The sequence below is a fragment of the Telmatherina bonti genome (assembly GCF_933228915.1).
Source record: "Telmatherina bonti genome assembly, chromosome: 13".
NCBI classification, from domain to species: Eukaryota; Metazoa; Chordata; class Actinopteri; order Atheriniformes; family Telmatherinidae; genus Telmatherina; species Telmatherina bonti.
In genome coordinates, this window is record NC_136611.1 from 40,860,072 (window position 1) to 40,880,771 (window position 20,700).

The 20,700-nt window shown below is 43.0% G+C and overlaps 1 protein-coding gene across 1 annotated transcript in view; it reads right to left on the minus strand.

Annotated features, from left to right (window-relative positions):
• The window catches only part of abca2 (ATP-binding cassette, sub-family A (ABC1), member 2), a 191,309-nt gene that overhangs the window by 55,691 nt on the left and 114,918 nt on the right, over window positions 1–20,700 (minus strand). The window contains exons 23-29 of the mRNA XM_079250795.1: window positions 14,957–15,130; window positions 14,522–14,718; window positions 10,240–10,360; window positions 9,814–10,098; window positions 9,429–9,650; window positions 6,816–6,918; window positions 4,324–4,649 (exon numbers count right to left, since the gene is read on the minus strand). Coding sequence (XP_079106921.1) covers window positions 4,324–4,649; window positions 6,816–6,918; window positions 9,429–9,650; window positions 9,814–10,098; window positions 10,240–10,360; window positions 14,522–14,718; window positions 14,957–15,130 — 1,428 coding nt within the window. The remainder of the gene's footprint in view (window positions 1–4,323; window positions 4,650–6,815; window positions 6,919–9,428; window positions 9,651–9,813; window positions 10,099–10,239; window positions 10,361–14,521; window positions 14,719–14,956; window positions 15,131–20,700) is intronic.

Consider the following 20,700-nt stretch of genomic DNA (forward strand, 5'->3'; position numbering starts at 1 on the left):
CAATAACTCCTGTAAAAGTCGCTAGATTTGTCGCTTTTCACAAGAAGTCGCCAGATTTAGTGAGAAAGTGGCTCCACGCTGCCTCTCATGACGTAGCACGTAGCTCATGTTATGTACGTAACGAGGTGCGCTTGCTTTAACTGTCTGTGCAAAGCGGTGCAGAGTCGAGGAGGAGGGAGGAAACCCCGCCCACAGCTAAAAACACCTGCGTGACAACAGGATACTCCAATATGACGAATATAGGCATTTTCTATATCGCACAGAGGACTAGCCACGATATCTCCAGTATATTCGATATATCGCCCAGACCTAGTTTGAAGAAGTAGCAGAAGACCAAGAATCAACACCGGTAAATGGTGGGTGTGGCTATTCCGTTAGAGACCAACAACTGCATGTGGAGAAAATCCGCTACAGTACAGGGAGGCTAATGAAGTGCGGTTCCCCGCTTTGGCTCAAGAAGCACAGAGATGCCTCTCCGCACCATGCAGCGTGTGGAAAGTGTCTCACATTGTAGATGAAAATCAGAATAGACCTACAGCTGATAATGCAGAAAAGCTACTTTTCATTTAAAAATCTGCCCCCCACTTTTTAAAAAGTGACTTAGTCACCACAGGCAATAATTAAGCAAAGAAAATGTCATTTGGTTGCTTTGCCACACTTTTATGTTGGTTTTTAACATTTATGTTTTAAGAGCTTCAGTATTTTGAAGTAAAAGGTGTGGCAAGGCTGTTTTCAAAGAAATAAATGCTGTCTTCCTGGATCTCAAAAAGGCTTTTGACACTGTCAATCACAAAATCTTACTGTCAAAATTAGGCAACTCTTAATTTTTCCTCAGATGCCCTTCCATGATTGACTCTTATCTCACTGACCACTCCCACCAGTTCAGATTCAAATCATTTAAATCTGCAGCCCTCAGTCTGTCTACTGGTCTTCCACAAGGATCAAATTAGGGACCCTTGTTATTTTCACTGTACATTAATGACCTCCCATTTGTTTGCCATGATGTCTCTGTGCAGATATATGCTGATGACACTGCAGTCTATGTTCAGGGCAACAATATCTCTCAAGTGGCAGGGAAGCTCACCAATGCCATGGTCAACATCACAGCTGGGTTGAAGTACTCCTGCTTATAGCTAAACAAATCTAGAACTGTTGCAATATTCTTCACCAAGTCTAATAATAATCCCACAGCCAGATGTTTTTGTTTAAGGAGAAAGGCTGCAGATTGTGTCAGAATAAAACTGTTTGGGTGTTATAATGGATTCAAAACTGTCATGTTTAAACCACATGTAAAAAGGGTCTGTAATAGAATCAAATTCAGCCTCAGTAACTTTAGACACATTCGCCATCAGATGTCCACATCGGCAGAAAACATGTACATGCATTCCATGATCTTCTCACATATCACTTATTGTTCACTTTAGGCTTGGGCTACGTCTTTAAAACCTCTGTTTGTACAGTGATTGCAGAGGTTTTAAAGATGTAGCACAAGCCTAAAGAGAACAATAAGTGATATGTGAGATCATGGAATGTAAGAAACCCAGCATTGCTCACCATTGTCCTATATTACAGAAACACAGAATACTGAGCCGGGAAAACATGGTCAAATACTCAAATCACTGTCTTATGTATAAAATTATGCATGGTTTATCATCGTCTTCACTAGTTTGTTAACATCTGAACAGCTGATCACAGCAGAACTTGAGGTGCAGCGAGGGGAGATTGTCTCATTTCCTTAAGAAAAAGTGTGTTTGGTCAGACTGCTTTTTCTGTTCCAGCTGCGACTGAATGGAAACAAAACCCTCATAACCATCAGAAATCTGAATACATATATCTTATTTAAGAAACAGTTAAAGAAATTGTTCACTGACAATCAGAGCTGTCAAAATGAACTAAACCTGCTGTCACTGCCCCTCTGCCATCTTGCCTTGTAAGTGTGTAAGTGTTTCTTTTTTGTTGTTGTTGTTCTGATTGTTGGTATGTTCCGTCGCTAATTTACTTTTAGCCTAAATGTTACTTTTATTTAATGTACTACAGTTATATTGCCATGTAAAGACATCTGTCTAGGGACTGCAGATGAAAAACAACCTTCTGGCAATTTTTATTGACAGAAATGTTTATTAATATGCACTGCCTGTGTATTAAATAAATAAATACATGCCTTGAATGTTAAAATTTGACTTTTTTTTTGTTACACTAAAGCTAGATTGTTGTTTCAAAATTGCACATGTAGAGTTGTTTTTGGGTATATTGTGTCGAAACAAAAAAAAACTTGTTGAAATTATTAATTCTGTAATGTTACATCTGTATTGGTGAATTAACACAAGAAAGGATGGGTAATGTATTACAACCTAATGAAATCTTACAAAGTTAGAACAGCAATAATAACCATATTCACATATATATGTTCACATAAACAAATATTATATCAGCAAATATCAGTATCTTCAGATATCAGTATTGGATCAGAACCCCAGAAAAGTGGATCTGTGCATCCTTATCAAATACTCAAAATTAAAGAACCCCAAGACTGAAATTTGCCCTGTAAAGATGAGCCTTACAAATATAAGGTTGCTTTTCATGGCATAAATTATGCTTTATTTTGAAAATAGTCATTGCTTAATTTAGGTATTAGAGCTACACCTGACAAGGTGGTGGGAGATGAGAGATAAGAAAGAAAACAGAAAAGAGCAGAAAATAAAGAAATTCCAAGGCGTTTCCAGGCCAGCTGAGAGATATAATCCCTCCAGCGTGTCCTGGGTCTTCCCCGGGGTCTCCTCCCAGAGGGACGTGCCTGGAACACCTCACCAGGGAGGTCCAGGAGGCATCCTGACCAGATGCCCGAGCCACCTCAACTGGTTCCTCTCGATGCGGAGGAGCAGCGGCTCTACTCTGATCTCCTACCGGATGACCGAGCTCCTCACCCTATCTCTAAGGGAGAGCCCGGCCACCCTGCGGAGGAAACTCATTTCAGCCGCCTGTATACGAGATCTCCTTCTTTTGGTCACGACCCACAGCTCATGACCATAGGTGAGGGTAGGAACGTAGATCGACTGGTAAATCGAGAGCTTCGCTTTCTGGCTCAGCTCCTTCTTCACCACGACAGAGCCAGGACAGCCCCACAGCATCCAGAGCCTTAAGGAACTCCAGGCGGATCTCATCCACCCCCGGGGCCTTGCCGCCAAGGAGCTTTTGGACCACCTCAGCGACTTCAGCCCCAGAGATAGGAGAGTCCACCCCTGAGTCCACCAGCTCTGCTTCCTCATCGGAAGACGTGTTGGTAGGATTGAGGAGGTCTTCGAAGTATTCCCTCCACCGACCCACAACGTCCCGAGTTGAGGTCAGCAGCTCCCCACCTCCACTGTACACAGTGTTGATGGAGCACTGCTTCCCCCTCCTGAGCTGCCGGATGGTGGACCAGAATCGCCTCGAAGCCGTCCAGAAGTCTTTCTCCATGGCCTTGCCGAACTCCTCCCATGCCCGAGTTTTTGTCTTGGCAAAATCGATCATCGAACCGCGACCCAGGGAGTCCTGATGCCAGGTGTACAGAGCACAGAAATCCAATAACAAAACACCATTTGGGTTCAGAGGGGGGGGACCATGCCTCCCAATCACTCCCCTCCAGGTCTCACTGTCATTGCCCACGTGAGCATTGAAGTCCCCCAGCAGAACAATGGAGTCCCCAGAAGGAGCACCCTCCAGCACTCCCTCCAAGGACTCCAGAAAGGGTGGGTACTCTGAACTGCTGTTCGGTGCATAAGCACAGACAACAGTCAGGACCCGTCCCCCCACCCGGAGGCGGAGGGAAACTACCCTTTCATCCACCGGGGTAAACCCCAACGTGCAGGCACCAAGCTGGGGGCCGATGAGAATGCCCACACCTGCTCGGCGCCTCTCACCATGAGCAACTCCAGAGTGGAAGAAGGTCCAGCCCCTCTCGAGGGTTCTGGTTCCAGAGCCCAAGCCATGCGTCGAGGTGAGTCCAACTATATCTAGCCGGAACCGCTCAACCTCGCGCACAAGCTCAGGCTCCTTCCCCACCAGAGAGGTGACGTTCCACATCCCTAGAGCCAGCTTCTGCAGCCGGGGATCGGACCGCCAGCGTCCACACCTCTTGGACCACGTCATAGTCATGGCATGCCACTGTATGTCAGAACTTACCAGACATGTTATACATGTCAACACATCAGAAAACATCTGATCATGACATACTAACTCAGACCAAATGTCATCACATGTCAAAGAATGTCAGGACTTGTTAGAAGTTGTCAATCTGTCGTTACTAAGATGTAACACAAAGTTAGCCATGTGTGATGTACTCACCATGAGCTATTGTTGGGGGGGCAATAGTAAAGTTCCACAGTCCATCCTCAAAATGGGGGTCTGGATCCTCTGAAGGTGCTGGTGAAGGTGGAGGGGGGACAAAGTTGGACAATGGGACCCCTTGGGTGAAGGAGTCAAGACACATGGAATCAAAGTATTGAGCAGCCAGGGTCTTGGAGTTGTTGGCATAGGGGTTGAGGGTCTGCGCCAGTTGGTCTAGAGTGCTGTTGTAGGGGGTCTTAAGGACACATGTAGCCCCCACACCTGAAGGCAGACGAAGGGTGTTTATGATCTTCTGTGGACTGGCATCTGGTGACAGCTTACTTCTGAAAGCAGGAGTGGGACATGCGTTTATAATTAATGATGACTTCAGTTATCTCTTCTCCTCTGTTTATCTCAGTTCATTGTCACACCTTCACACATATTTCTGTTTAAAGCCGCTCTGTAATGCTATGTCTAGTTTTCTGAACTTCGTCGCTGTTGGGTGAAGTGAAGGGAGTTTACCCGAAGCTATCTGCAGCTTTTCTCAGCCTCCCGAGCTGATTTGGAGGCAGAGAGTTTAACAATTGTTTCTGACTGAGTTTTCAGACAGTGGAGGCAACAGATTAGAGCAGCACTGTTACTAGACTGTAAAATAACAGTTGCACCTTAGGACCAAAATTACAAGACGGAAAGACAATACAAATAACTAGCTTTGTTGGAGCTTGAATGCTTATGTAGGTGTTTAGTTCACCAGCTCCTTACATGCAAGTGTAAGGTTCAGTTCTGATATCTCCCTGATCCACTTTCTCATCTACTGCTGAACATTAAATGACACTAGAGCCCACACAATGTTAAACATCTGACACTTGTGTATGGATCACACAGTATTCAAATATGTTTCATAGTTTCCACTAGAATATACACTGCTCAACAAAATAAAGGGAACACTTAAACAACACGATGTAACTCCAAGTCAACCAGACTTCTGTGAAATGGAACTGTCCACTTAGGAAGCAACACTGATTAACAACCAGTTCCACCTGCTGTTGTGCAAATGGAATAGACAACAGGTGGAAATTATAGACAACTGGCAAGACACACCCAATAAAGGAGTGGTTCTGCAGGTGGAGACCACAGACCACTTCTCAGTTCCGATGCTTTCTGGATGATGTTTTGGTCTGAATGCTGGCGGTGCTTTCACTCTAGTGGTAGCATGAGACGGAGTCTACAACCCACACAAGTGGCTCAGGTAGTGCAGCTCATCCAGGATGGCACATCAATGCCAGCTGTGGCAAGAAGGTTTGCTGTGTCTGTCAGCGTCGTGTCCAGAGCATGGAGGCGCTACCAGGAGACAGGCCAGGACATCAGGAGACGTGGAGGAGGCCGTGGGAGGACAACAACCCAGCAGCAGGACCGCTACCTCCTTCTTTGTGCAAGGAGGAACAGGAGGAGCACTGCCAGAGCCCTGCAGAATGAGCTCCAGCAGGACACAGATGTGTCTGCTCCAACAGTCAGAAACAGACTCCATGAGGGTGGTATGAGGGCCCGACGTCCACAGGTGGGGGTTGTGCTTCCAGCCCAACACCGTGCAGGACGTTTGGCGTTTGCCAGAGAACACCAAGATTGGTAAATTCTCCACTGGCGCCCTGAGCTCTTCACAGATGGAAGCAGGTTCACACTGAGCACATGTGACAGACGTGACAGAGTCTGGAGACGCCGTGGAGAACGTTCTGCTGCCTGCAACATCCTCCAGCAGGACCGGTTTGGCAGTGGGTCAGTAATGGTGTGGGGGGGCATTTCTTTGGAGGGCCGCACAGCCCTCCATGTGCTCGCCAGAGGTAGCCTGACTGCCATTAGGTACCGAGATGAGATCCTCAGACCCCTTGTGGGACCATATGCTGGTGCGGTTGGCCCTGGGTTCCTCCTAATGCAAGACAATGCTAGACCTCATGTGGCTGGAGTGTGTCAGCAGTTCCTGCAACATGAAGGCATTGATGTTATTGACCGGCCCGCCCGTTCCCCAGACCTGGATCCAGCTGAGCACATCTGGGACATCATGTCTCGGTCCATCCACCAACACCAAGTTGCACCACAGACTGTCCAGGAGTTGGCGGATGCTTTAGTCCAGGTCTGGGAGGAGATCCCTCAGGAGAACATCCACCACCTCATCAGGAGCATGCCCAGGTGTTGTAGGGAGGTCATACAGGCACGCGGAGGCCACACACACTACTGAGCCTCATTCTGACTTGTTTAAAGGACATTACATCAAAGTTGGATCAGCCTGTAGTGTGTTTTTCCACTTTCATTTGGAGTAGAACTCCAAATCCAGACCTCCATGGGTTGATATGTTTGGTTTTCATTGATCATTTTTGTGTGATTGTGTTGTCAGCAGATTCAACTATGGAAAGAACAAAGTATTTAATAAAAATATTTCATTCATTCAGATCTACAACGTAGTACTTTAGTGTTCCCTTTATTTTTTGAGGCAGTTTATTATGAAAAGATGCTACCTGTACTGGGGTCTATCTTCATTGGCATAGGGGATGAAGTTGCCTCTTGGTTGTGTGTAGTTATGATACTGAGATGGAGACAAGATCAGTGGTGGTAAATCTCCTGTAAAACAACAGACAAGAATCATCATGCACCACTTATGGTTTCATTCACATATTGTAAAAAACAAGTTATACTAAATGTACAAAAAGACTATGGTGCTGCAATGTGTTTGATGACTCAGTGCTGTCATTCTCTCTGTGCTTTTCACAGGTTCCATCATGGACGCTGCGCTTAATATGTTTTGCTGAAACATGACACCCGAAATAATGATTTTGAATGTAATTGATCTGATGCTTCCCTGGACCAACATCTTTTGACTGGAATGCTTCCCAGGATGCTCCCCTGGCCAAATTTATTCCTATTGACATGGATAATTCCATTCCAAGGATGTCTTCGAGAACCAGGATGATCCCATGGACACAGATGCTTTCATAGACAAGGATATTTCCCAGGACAAGGATGATTCACAGGAAAAGGATTTCCAGGGTGGAATGGTTTTTTTGTCATTTGCTCCTTAAAGGTAGAGTATGTAAGATTTTCAATATTTAAAAAAAAAAAAAAAAAAAAAAATTAACTAAAAAAAAAAACTACAATACTGGTAGAACAATGTTCTGCCTGGTAGAACAGTGTTTTGCCTGGTAGAACAATGTTTTTCCACGTAGAACAATGTTCTGCCTGGTAGAACAATGTTCTGCCTGGTAGAACAGTGTTTTGTCTGGTAGAACAATGTTCTGCCTGGTAGAACAGTGTTTTGCCTGGTAGAACAATGTTTTTCCACGTAGAACAATGTTTTGCCTGGTAGAACAATGTTCTAGGCAAAACATTGTTCTACCAGGCAGAACATTGTTCTACGTGGAAAAACATTGTTCTACCAGGCAAAACATTGTTCTACCAGACAAAACATTGTTCTACCAGGCAGAACATTGTTCTACGTGGAAAAACATTGTTCTACCAGGCAAAACACTGTTCTACCAGACAAAACACTGTTCTACCAGGCAAAACATTGTTCTACCAGGCAAAACATTGTTCTACCAGGCAGAACATTGTTCTACCAGGCAGAACATTGTTCTACCAGGTAAAATATCTTTCTACTTGAACATACCTGTCTTTATAACACTGCAGATATCTTTCATTTAAACTAAACTGAATTTGGTTTAATACATACAGCAAACAGTTAAGGAGAGAGTGGTACTCTGAGAGTACTCAGACTAGACCAGGGACCATACCGGGGACAGGACGAGAAACCAGACCAGAGACCTGACCAGAGTCAGGAGCAGAGTCCAGACCAGAGACCAGACCAGACCAGAGACCCGATCAAAGTCAAGAGCATAGTCCAGACCGGTGTCAAGACCACAGACTAGATCAGAGTCCAGACCCGAGACCAGACAAGAGACCAGACAAGGGACCACACCAGAGACCTGACCAGAGACCAGACTAGAGACTGGAAACCAGACCGGAGACCTGGGCACAGTCAAGACTATGGACCAGACCAGAGTCCAGACGAAATGGAGAAGCAGCATTTAGCTGTATTGTTTTAGACAGGTGGAACGAACTACTCGAGTAGATTAAACTCACCAACTGCAGACACTTCTAAATCCAGTTGAATAAAAACTATGAAAAACTAATAAGGTGCTATACAGATAAACTTGACAAGTCTATGTAAAATCTAACATTTTTTTCTGTTTAATGGGATTCCATGCTGCTAAAGAATGGTCTCAGAGCCGGCCATACCAAGTTGCTCGACAAAAAAGTTGGACATAAACAATGTTAACTTGTGCCCCTCAGTTCTTTGTGGAATTCCCAACATCCTCAGATTCTGGCGTCTGTTCCTGGACTCTAGATCTTCAATTTGAGACATGAGCACGGTGGTGCTTTTGCTCAGGGTTACACATTTAGCCTTGAGCTCAGTGACTGTGGTATCCATATCTTGAAGATAAGCTCCAACATCCATGAGACGAGAACCAAATATAGCAGTGATGAACTCGAGAGTGCCCATAGATTAGGGGTCTCCAGTTCTGGTCCTCGAGAGCTACCAAATAATGTCTCACTAACAGGTAGGTGCAGAAGATAAGTTGTTGAACCTTTTTTATTTGAATCAAGTGGGTTGTACCAAGAAAACACTAACGCCTGTAGGATGGTAGCTCTCGAGGAGTAGAGTTGGAGACACCTACCTTAGAGGAACAAGTCTTGTTTCAAAATTTTTTGATTAGCCTGACCACAAATGAGAGGGAAGGCCCATCTCCCTCCACGATGTCATGGTAGTATTGTGGCGTCCGTGTGTTAGCCTTAGCCATCTTATCTGCCCAGTCCTGGTGTGTTCTGCCTTTCCTTGTCATTTCGTGGACCTTACTGACTGAGCTCAGATCTTGTCAAACAAAAGAGTAGTTTGTAAATGTATTTAAAGAGAATGTGAAGGAGCAGGAGCAGGACACATCCACATACGATCCAAGCTCCAGTGTGCCCCGCGCAAAAATAATTTTTAAGTTTTTTGTTTTTTTGACAAGTTTAACCTATACATCAACATATACCTCTGCTGAATAAGAGGAACGATTCAAACCAAACCAGCTCACCGATCTCAGGTACCGATAAGGCGACAGTCATGGCAACGCAGACAAAGAATGCAGGCAGGAGAATCTGGGAGAAAAGCCCTTTGGTGTTCCTCTTCGCACAGTGGAACCTCTTCACTATTAGTCCATGAAACTGACTTAATTTTAGCCACCAGCCCTCCAACTTGAAGCTACCCTGCCCCTGCAGTGCTTCTGCCTCTTGGGGTGAGCGATTCTCCGTATTCCCTGAGGGTGAAGGAGACAAAGAAAGTGAAATAATGAAATGGAGATCGTATGAACGCCTACTACCAAAAAAATTTTACCACTTAGGTTTTTACTGATTTAATAAGTTTATTCTAAGAGATCCTTTGTAAGATAATATAACAACTGAGTCAGGCTGTTGTCTCACCTCGCAGGCTGGCCGACTCAGACTCTTGGTCATTGTCAAAAAGAGGACAGTAGTCTCCATAAAAGTCTGCATAAAGTCCTCCTTCATCCCCCCTGACTGAGCCCACAGAGGAGGAGGACTTTAAGGAAGACTGGCTCTGGTTCAATTTAGAGCAAAGAACGAGGTTGCTCAACTCCACCTCTGGCTTCTGTGCCATGGACCCTGACTCCGGTTGAGGTTCCATCTGGGGATATGAACCCACAGATGATTTCCCCACTGAGCTACCTTCAGGGGAACCCTTGATGTCTGCTCAGGAACAGAAGGGAAGAGACCAAGAAAGGATTATCATCACAGCGTTAACCAACACAACAGCATCATTTTTAGTGGGTGCTCAGTCAAATGTAAGAGGATCCACTAAAGAGGAATAATGGAGGAAAGATGTCTCACCAACATCACTGTTCTCTAGAGACTGGTCCTCCTCAGACACTTTGAGGAAAACCTCCTCCAAGGTGGTGTCCATCACTCCAAAGCTGGTTAGAGCCAGACTGTTCAAGCTTTGCTCTAAAGCCTTGAAGCATAAACAAAAGAGAACAAGGATTAACACCAGAGGAAAAGCAATGACATAAAATAACAGGGTTTGAGATACCACATGCATGAGCACGTTTTTGCACGAAAACTGGAGATTTGCACTTAATTTTTTTTTTATGCACTTGTGCAAGTATGGAAAACTTCTGTGTGAAATAATAAGGTTTTGTTCTTAGTTGACTTGTTAATTAATAACAGGACAGCAGAACCATAACAGCAAATATCATTATCTAAACCTGTATCCTGACATCCACACCGGGATAGTCCAGGGGACTTGGTCTGATTTGACGATTTCCCACCTGTGGAGGTAGGGCACAAAGGCTTACTGGATTCTATACTCCCGGTTCATCTCCAACTAGAGCCCCTGGGGAAAAAGTCTGTCCGAGTCCGCAAAACACATGTAGACTGGTTGGGCAAACTCCCAGGCCCACTCCAGGACCCTGAAGAAAGTGCAGAGTTGGACCACTGTTCTACGACCAGGAAAAAACCCACTGTTTTGGAGCCCCTAGTGGAGGAGGGGTGAACTGCAATTTTTGGGGACTTCGCATAGGCTTTTAACCACCTGAATTTTCTGCTAGGTAAGAATATTGGTTGAAGATATAATATCGTGTCGAGGAATTTTAATCCCTTTATTTAATTTCTTCTTGTTTCTACTTGATCAATTCACAACTTACAGTTAATCAAAGAAACCAAACTGTAGGGAACCATTATTTGTGCCTTTAAGTATGCAAAAGATGTCTGAAACGAATACACACCTCCTGTAATTTCTAACAGTGTGAGCAGAGTCCTCATTCAGATCCCTTGTGGATCGGAGTGGCAGATCTCTTCTTCTCGTCGAGACTCATGATAAACTTCGTTTTTTCCTACAGCAGTAGCATCATGCCTCGCAACCCCACGACAAAGCTGATTTGGTTCGGGAGGCTGTGGGTCCGAATATTTGCTGAATATTCCATTTAAAACAAACTTTTCCATGGTACAGTTACTACATGGCAGAGACTGGAAGGAAGTTCACAGACACTCATTTCCACACACACATGCATGCAGACACCGCCTTGTTGGACCCTTCCCTTCATTCCTGAGATGGATTGAATGCACCCATGGAAGGATGTGCTGGGAGACACACCAATAAATTTTATTTAAGTTGTGACTGTATGAATATGCTTTTCTATAATGAGGTGTACATGCTCTGTGTCTGCTGCCTCAGTCTGCCTGGTCCTGTTTATGTCATATGTATGTTATAATGTCTATACTAGGACGGGTTGGATTTAATCTCATTGTGCCGCGATGCTGGTTCAGTGACAATAAATCTGATTCAGATTCTATAAACAGTACTATCCTTGGAAGCGGACCGGGGTCCGACCAAACAGCAGTCTGAACATCCCAGTGATTCTGCCGTGATGTTGCAAGTATTCCGGCTTTAAAACAGACTAAACATGTCATTGCCTCGTTACGGATCAGATGCCAGTTCGTCTCCTCCTGTTCTATTCTATTCTATTCTATTCTACAGTCATTTAGACGCTTTTATCCAAAGCCACTTACATCAGAGTGAGAACAACACAAGCAGTAAATCAGACATTAGAGGACATCGTAGGAAGGTGATGGTGGACTGTCCAGCTGGACGCAGGTTCTTCCATGAAGCTACAGGCTTTTTTTTTTTTTTTTGTTCATACGTCATAACAACAATCTTAAGACAAAATGTTTACCTGAGCACACAAGTGAGGTCATAATCTTTCATTTTTGCTTAATACACCTCCCCCCTACAAACACACACACACACACACACACACTGGAGAATCTGTGCAGTGGTAAACCTGCTTTTTTGTCTCTGTGGTGCTTATACAGTTCCAAAAAGGGTGCGCTTGAATACCAACCGCGGCACAGTAAACACTGGGCACGTGGACATGATACGGCGAGCAAGCTAGTACCCACGAGTGAAAACACACATGATGAGGAGGCAGTTCTGCAGTGTGAGGGAATAACACAGTGTGTGCAACCAGAGAATCACTCTCATGAGAGTTGACCAGTCCACCGTGGACACGTCCTGATGTCCTCGCTGCAGTGACCTGCACACTCTCAACTCCATCACTGGTCGCTCCAACGCGGAGGTTTGCAGACTCTGGAGGTGGAGACTGTGGCTGATGTGCCTTGTCCTCTGATTGGTCAGTTTCCAGCAACAACAGAACGAATGTGGAAGTAATTACCTGTTGTTGCCTTACAGATCATAAACTTATCCTGAATTTGTCAGGGATCTGGGTTTTCTATGAGGTATTTGCAGGTTCCACACAGAGGGTGCCAGAGGATCCTTTTCTGGAGGGTGATTTTCCCACAGGTGTGCTGGCCTCCACACCTGTGGAGGATTTGTGATCAACTCCCCAGCAGTATGGGTGTTTCTCAATCCAAATCACAGTCTGCACACTTCCAAGTGCGCAGACTGCGTAGGCTACGAAGTGTTCTTCGTGGTCTGCACACACCGAAATGCGCTTCCTGCCAGGAAAATGAGACGGCCTCTCTAGTGGACGAGAATTACCCACAGTGCTCCAGTCCTCCGTTGCCTGGCAACTACATATGCTTTAAGAATCTTTTTTTTCCAGAAACCAACATCTTGGATTCCTCTGAGCTCCCCCTGATTTCTCCCTGCGGTATTCATCTCCAGCAATCATTTCTACAATGACCACCAACCTGGAAAATTCTTTCACAGGCAGTCCTCCGAGTCTGGTGTTCTTGGTGCGGCCTGTCCACCCCCCCCAGTGGAAAGACCCTCACTGGCTCCTACTATCAACACCAGTCTTCCCAGATCACCTGACACCACCCTAATTCTCTACAACTCCAAACAAGTAGTAAAATCATCACTTCCCCAGATATCTTTTCATCATTCCGCCACTCATATTTATTATTCCAGAGAAACCAGCCTTCGGATCTCCCGGAACCACACCCCTTCATTCTCCAATAAAACTTTTTCTAATTCTCCAGGATTGTTTGATTTTGCATGTGGGTCAAACATCTTCACACCATGACAGAATTAGTGATAAGCTACCTGCCAGTTCTGGGGTCTTTGTGTTCTCATGTCGGTTTATTTTCTCCCCGTATCTTAATCCATGAGATTTACAGGAAAATATCAGGAAAGATGGGGAAAAAAATGTCAGTTTCCCAGGCAAAACAAAAACAAGTGTTGATAATCACATTTAGACATGTATACTTAAGAAAGTAACATTGAACTGGAGTGAAGAGGGTCTTGGTCTGAACACTGATTATAAATTCATAAATGTTTTCTATCTTTTTTTTCTCTTTCCCTGTTGTTCCCTGAGTTACTTCATATGAAAGAGCTCTGCTCCGCACCCTGCCTCCTGGTCTGCTTTTGGGTCCTCACCACTGCTCATGTCAGTTTCCTTTTTTAAAAAAAACCCCGAAATTTTCATCTTTTTTCTTAAATATTTGATTTTATTCTATAAATATTAAAGATGATACTAAGAGGAAATCTTTATAGTCAGGTTTTTTAGAGTTGTTTTTTAAATAAAAAGTACAAAATATAAACATGTTTTAAAGTCTACCGTTGTTGTAAAAGGTCTTTGAAACTGTGAGGCACTGGAATGCATCATACCTTTCAATAAGATACACAATTTAAACATTAGTGGGGATTAATTTTTACACAATGTCCCCTTAGTATAATCATAGCTGAAACACTGGTTTCAGTTGGAAACTTCTGCGTGCATTTCCATGGTTAAAAATACATTTCTTTTTCTAAATTTCACTTTTTTAACTTTCCCTTGTAAGAGTGTTTACTTTAATTCTCATGGTGGTCTTTATTCACGATGTTTCAACATTTTACTTTGTTTTAGACATTTTAGACATAGAGATATGTATAATAGATTGTGATACAGCAAAAAAAAATCCAATAAGTTTTAGTTTTATTGCTCAGCACTACTTCTGGTTTTCTTTGCTAGCTCTCTCAGTCATTCCCCCACATTTATTCAAAAGTTCAGTTAGTTTTAAGGATGGGGTGCTGTCCCGACAAGGCAGGACCTTTACATTTTACTATTAACTCTGCTTAAAGTCTTATTTCAATATATTTACACTGAAGTTCAGACTGCCTGAAGAGCTAGACGCTGACTGAGGCAGCATGGAGTCTCTGTGTAGATACGAGTACCTGGAACAACCTCTCAAAGCAGCCCTTCTTGACAGCGTCTGAGGGCAGAACGTAGGACAGCTCGGTGTTGGAGTCTGACACCAGCAGACAGGATGCCACAAACTGCTGAATAAATTTGGTGACCCGAGCTTCTGAGCAAGGTGATAAAAATGAGGACGGAGAATGGGAGGAGGGTGACTGCTGCTGGCTTCCCTGGCCTGGAGGAGCTAAGACACACACATAATATGTAGAAGAAACTAAGAGAGAATTTCATGCTAGATAAATACATTTTCAGAAAAACACGGTAAACCAGTAAACTATAGAAACAACTTTTAGACTTAAAGTTTGTGCATGTTTTTATCTTGAATCCTGGACTTGAAACCAGTACCATGCATGAAAACTGAAGGACTCAGCCTAAAACATGGAAAATCTGGAATATAAATGAAGCCTGATCACCTTGTCCTTCAAGCTGCTTTTTGACCAGTGTCAGTTTGTATCCGTCGCCGTAGGTGCTTTTTAAGAAGAGTGGCGAACCACAGCACTTCAGTTTCCCATGTGAGATGATGGCAATGCGATCTCCCAGAAGGTCTGCTTCGTCCATGTGGTGGGTAGACAGCAGGATTGTCCGGCCTGAGACAGATATGGACACACAAACACAGGTTGGTTTGAAAAGTTACAAGATGTAAGTTAGTGCTGTTTACTCATAAAGTCATTGTACTAGGCGATTTTAATATTCATGTTGATGATGAAAATGATAGCTTAAACATTTCCTTTAGTTCTATTCAAAACTAAATTGGGTTTTCAAAAAATGTCCATGGAGCCACTCACTCTCTTGTTTTGTTGGATAATGTTGCTCCCCTAAAGAAGAATAAATTAGGTAAGATTATGAAGGCTCCCTGGTTTAATTCCCAGCTTCGAGCTCTAAAACAGGCGTCAAGGCGTTTGGAAAACAGATGGCGTTCATCAGGACTAGAGGAGTCTCACTTAACCTGGAAAGAAAGTTTAATTGTATACAAAAAAGCCTTACGTATGGCAAGAACAGCTTATTATTCATCATTGATAGAGGAAAACAAAAACAACCCTCGGTTTCTTTTCAGCACTGTAGCCAGACTTACTAGGAGCCGGAGCGCTGTGGAGCCATGTATTCCTTTCTCACTTAGCTGTGATGATTTCATGTATTTTTTCAGGAATAAAATTGATACTATTAGAGATCAAATTCACAATACTCTTCCTTCTACCTATAATGTTGAGCCTGTTGTGGTCTCCGAAGCATCCTTAGAACCAGGATCTGACTTGTGTCTAAATAGTTTCTGTCCTGTCCAACCCTCTGAATTAACTAAAATAATAGCTTAATCTAAACCATCCACCTGTATCTTAGACCCTCTCCCAACGAGCCTCTTTAAGGACATTTTCCCTTTAATTAATACATCACTACTAAATCTTATCAATATGTCTTTAGTGACAGGATATGTACCACAATCATTTAAAACTGCTGGAATCAAGCCTTTACTTAAAAAGCAATCTCTGGATCCAGAGGTGATAGCAAATTATAGACCTATATCTAACCTCCCGTTTATGTCCAAAATTCTGGAGAAAATAGTTTCAGCTCAGCTACATGCCCACCTGAGCAGAAATAATTTATGCGAGGAGTTTCAGTCAGAATTTAGAGCTCATCATAGCACTGAGACGGCATTGGTGAAAGTTACTAATGACCTTCTTATGGCCTCAGACAAAGGACTTGTGTCCGTACTTATCTTGCTTGATCTTAGTGCTGCATTTGATACAGTCGATCATAACATTCTGTTACAGAGACTAGAACAGGTGGTTGGAATTACAGGTACAGCGTTAAGCTGGTTTAAATCATATTTATCTGATAGACTTCAGTTTGTTCATGTAAATGACAAGTCCTCCTCCCAAACTACAGTAAGTCATGGAGTTCCTCAAGGTTCTGTACTTGGACCAGTACTCTTCACGCTATATATGCTCCCTTTAGGCAAAATTATTAGACAGCATGGAATAAACTTTCATTGTTATGCAGATGATACTCAGATATACTTATCCTTTAAACCAGATGAAACAAATCAGCCCGATAGGCTACAAAATTGTCTTATAGACATAAAGACTTGGATGTCTAGAAATTTTCTCCTCTTAAACTCAGATAAGACTGAAGTAATTCTCGTTGGATCTGAAAAACTCAGAGCTAAATTTTCCAGTTTTGTAATGAACCTGGATGGCATTACTTTAGCTTCCAGTGCTACAGTGAGAAACCTTGGAGTAATATTTGACCCTGACCTGTCCTTTGGCCCACATGTTAAGCAAGTTACTAAAACAGCCTTCTTTCATTTACGTAATATAGCCAAAATTAGTTTGTTTATTAAAACATTTTAAATTAAAATAAAGAAAAGGCCCTGTTTTGTATACACACTGCTCAAAACAACACAGCATATAAGCAACACATTTTACATGGTGATGTAGCGATCTTGGCCTCCCAGGATTAAAAACATTCGACTGGATTAAACAATAGTTGTATTTCTTTCTCTGCAGTAAGACTGGTCCACACAGGACGAAGAGAGAGTGACCATTTGACCCAAGAGGCGGGGTGACACTCAGAGATTTACACCTTTACTCCCTACAGAATGCAGCTGTGTCAACATGAAGGATTAAAGCACATCTAACAATTTATGGTCGCAGGTCGGGGGAAATGCCGAGAGTCGCATCTGACCAAACCCTGGTTCTTGTCAGAAATGACACTTCTAAGCCAAAAGACGAGACTCCAGGGCACCAGAACAACCCCTCCCCTGACGGAGAAGGAGACAGAAGGAATCCAAACTTCTTTCCCCAATTGAAGGAACTGATCTAACTTAGTCTAAAAGACTGTGGTTAATTGTTTTGGTTGAATCTCTTATTTTCAATTATTTTATCTTGATATGTAATGTAATTCTTTGAACTGATCACACACACACACATTAATCATGAACACTGCAGTAAATAATTGTTGATTATGTTTTCCAAGCTTCAGACTTCTCTTAAGCTACTAATATGAATGAATAAAATGTGAGTTTTCTTTTTTAGGATCACCCAATGAGGACGAGTCATGACAATTAATTAATCCACCTTTAATAAAAATTACATGTAGCCAATCTTTTCATGTGTGAAAGTAATACTATAAAATGCTTTCCTTCGCCAGCAAACGAGGAATCTGCATAACTCTGAAAGAATGTGATTTGATGTGTATTGCGGCAGACAAATCAAGGAGTTGAAAGTATCCTGTTCACATTAATGAGATGCAGAGGGAAGGAACTAGAGCTGACCTGATTGGATAAGGTTGGTCAGCCTCTGACAGAAGCAACTCATGATTGGCTGGAAGTTCGAAAGGCGGGTCTGTTTAAATTAGACTGGCAGACCAACTTCCTGAGCTTTTTCTCCTCCAGAGTTTTCTTTACTTTTTCGTCTCCTCTTAAAGTTTCTGCTTTTCTTTTGTCCTCTGTTTAGTTCTTTAGCCTTTCGTCTTCTTTTTTTTCTTTTTGTTATTTCATTATAAGTTTTTACCTCTCCATTCTTCCGAACGGGAGAAAGTACAACAAGTGTTTATTTGTAACCAGTATTTTTCCCGAGATCAGTAATTAACTAGAACCGTAGCTCCAACTTTTTCCACTACGTCTTTACACGTAAAATCTGGAACTATCTATTTTTGGGACAATCTGGATCATCATCACGCCGCTCTGGAACTCCGCTGAATGGATCCAGAAGGCCAGAGTAGCTGCGTAGACCTACATCTTCTGACGCTCCAGGGATCCAATTTCCCCGGAAACGCGCCGAATAGGGGACCAACCACCCGCTTCGACCCACACTCCGGATTCAGCGTTCAAGTAGGATCTGATAGCGCTCTGACATTAGTGATGTCCCAAACCAGTACATCAAATTCTAATTAAATAATTAAATTCGAATTCTTATCCAAATTTAGAATTATTGAACACGTTCTTGTCAAAGATTTAAGTAAGATAATCATCCCGATTTATTTGCTTAATTCCAACCAGTTTCTTCCTGCTCCATCTCATTTAATTAATCTCAGCGTTCTTTATTAATGTTATAAATTAAATTCCATGTTGACAAATTCATCATACCATCTCACCAATAACATCTCTCCATCATTGCTCATTTTCACTGCTGTATGTTTACCATCATTGTAAATAAATATGTATAATCAATTCATCCGTTATTGTCATAATTTCTGAATGCACAATTTCTGGTTCATTCGTTCTTAGGATTTACTCCTTGGAAGTGAGACTGTTTATTGAATTGAGTTTATTTCAGGTGTCTCATCCGCCTGAATTTTAAGTTAATTAAAGGTGATGAGTGGTGCTCCGAGGTAATTAATAAATTCATAATTTGTAGAGGCTATTCCGCTACAGTGATGACTGAAATATTTTAGTTCATAATCATCATTTATTACATAGTTGAATAAGCTGAGAACAAAAATTTTTTTACAATGATCAATGGAAGTCACGATTAGGAATCCCTGCAGGTCTGCATTCAGAATCATACTCAAAATTGGAAAGAGGAAGAATTAGATCTCAGTCTGTCCAAACTTCTGTGGAAATTCCTTAAGACCATTCAGAATGAAGTTTAGTAGTGTGTTTGGCTTCCACTTCCCTGAATGTACACATTACAACAGCTTGGCATGCTCCCGTTCAGACCACAAATGTTCTCCTGAGGATCTCCTCTCAGACCTGGATCAGGGCATCAAACCACTGCCTAACCTATCATGCTGGAGGATGTTTCATGACCATGGTGTTTCAAGACCCTCACGTTTGTCACATGAGCTCTGCGAGTCTTTGGTTTACATCAAACACTACACAGACATGGTCAATGTGGACATGCGCATCTGGGTTTATCCCAACATGTCAGGGTTTGTTTTTTTTGTTTGTTTTTTTTAGTATGAATGAATAAATGGATAAATGAATGAATGAATAGAACTTTATTGTCATTGAGCCAGCATCACAGCACAACAAAATTTCGAGTACAACTCAATTCAAGGCTACACAAATACAGTCAGGACAATACAGGATCAGAATGACTGTCGGCATGCTCAACACAAACCATGTAGCTGGGTTAGAAAACCCACATCAGGATGGATGAGATGAAAAGCAGACTAAAATCTCTCCTCTGCACCTTATGGTAAAGTTTAGACATGTTTAAAAAAAACAAACAAAATCTTAACAGACAAGCACAGATAATTCCACGCTCACAGCACACAGAAACACGTGGTGGGGAGGGAGCTGGGTCTCCTGAAAAAACACGCCCGAGGTTGGTCACAGCCATGTAAGCGCAGTCCGATTCAGTACGAGAGTCCTGGATGTGGGAGGCAGGGGGGAGGGACGACTGAGGCAGTAAGTTACACGGAGGTGTGTCTGTGATAGGTTTATGTGAGCGTGCACAGTGAGGTGTGCGATCCGAGAACCTGTTCACAGTTCAGGGTTTTCGTCTCATGTAAGGGGAGATGGGAGAGGTAGGGGCAGCTCCATCTATGTATAACATTCCAAGGAGAAACTTCTTGTCAAGCCTTAAAGGCCATGTAAATAGAAGCCAGATCACAGTCTTATTGTTTGGGTCAGGCTGGTACATTTCCCAGTCTTGAGTCTTTGCATGGTCTCATGAACCCAAACAACCAAAATGGTGGTCAGTTTCCATTGATCTAAGTAGACAGTCTCTCCACGTTATCGACTCCTCGGACAAGTTCAGGAACCGCAGCCAGTTTGCCAGTGTGGGCAAGTATGGAATCCAGTTTGCGGCTTTGCTTGTTCAGAGCCAGGGTCACACTGTTCTGAGCCCAGATGTCCCACACTGCATTGCTCCGCAGAAGTTCCAGAAGTTTGCGAATCACCAGAAACCCGCAAATGCCAAACAGCAGGAAACCAGTTAAAAAGATTCCAATTGTATACGCATCTTCCATGTCCTCCATGGACAATATTGACAAGTGCATGACTTTCCAATTGCCCAAAGAATCCATCATGTTTCCAGCCATACATTCTCTGTCAGAACATGCAGGTTCCCCTTTGCCTGCTCGCCAGGTGGAAAAAATTTGATCGATTGCAGAGACCAGCTGACCGGATCCATGATGATTGCAAATTGTAGCATGGTTTGTGTATTTGTTCCTGTAGTAATTTGTTGCCCTCCATTTGTTCCAGGCTGTGCAGCAG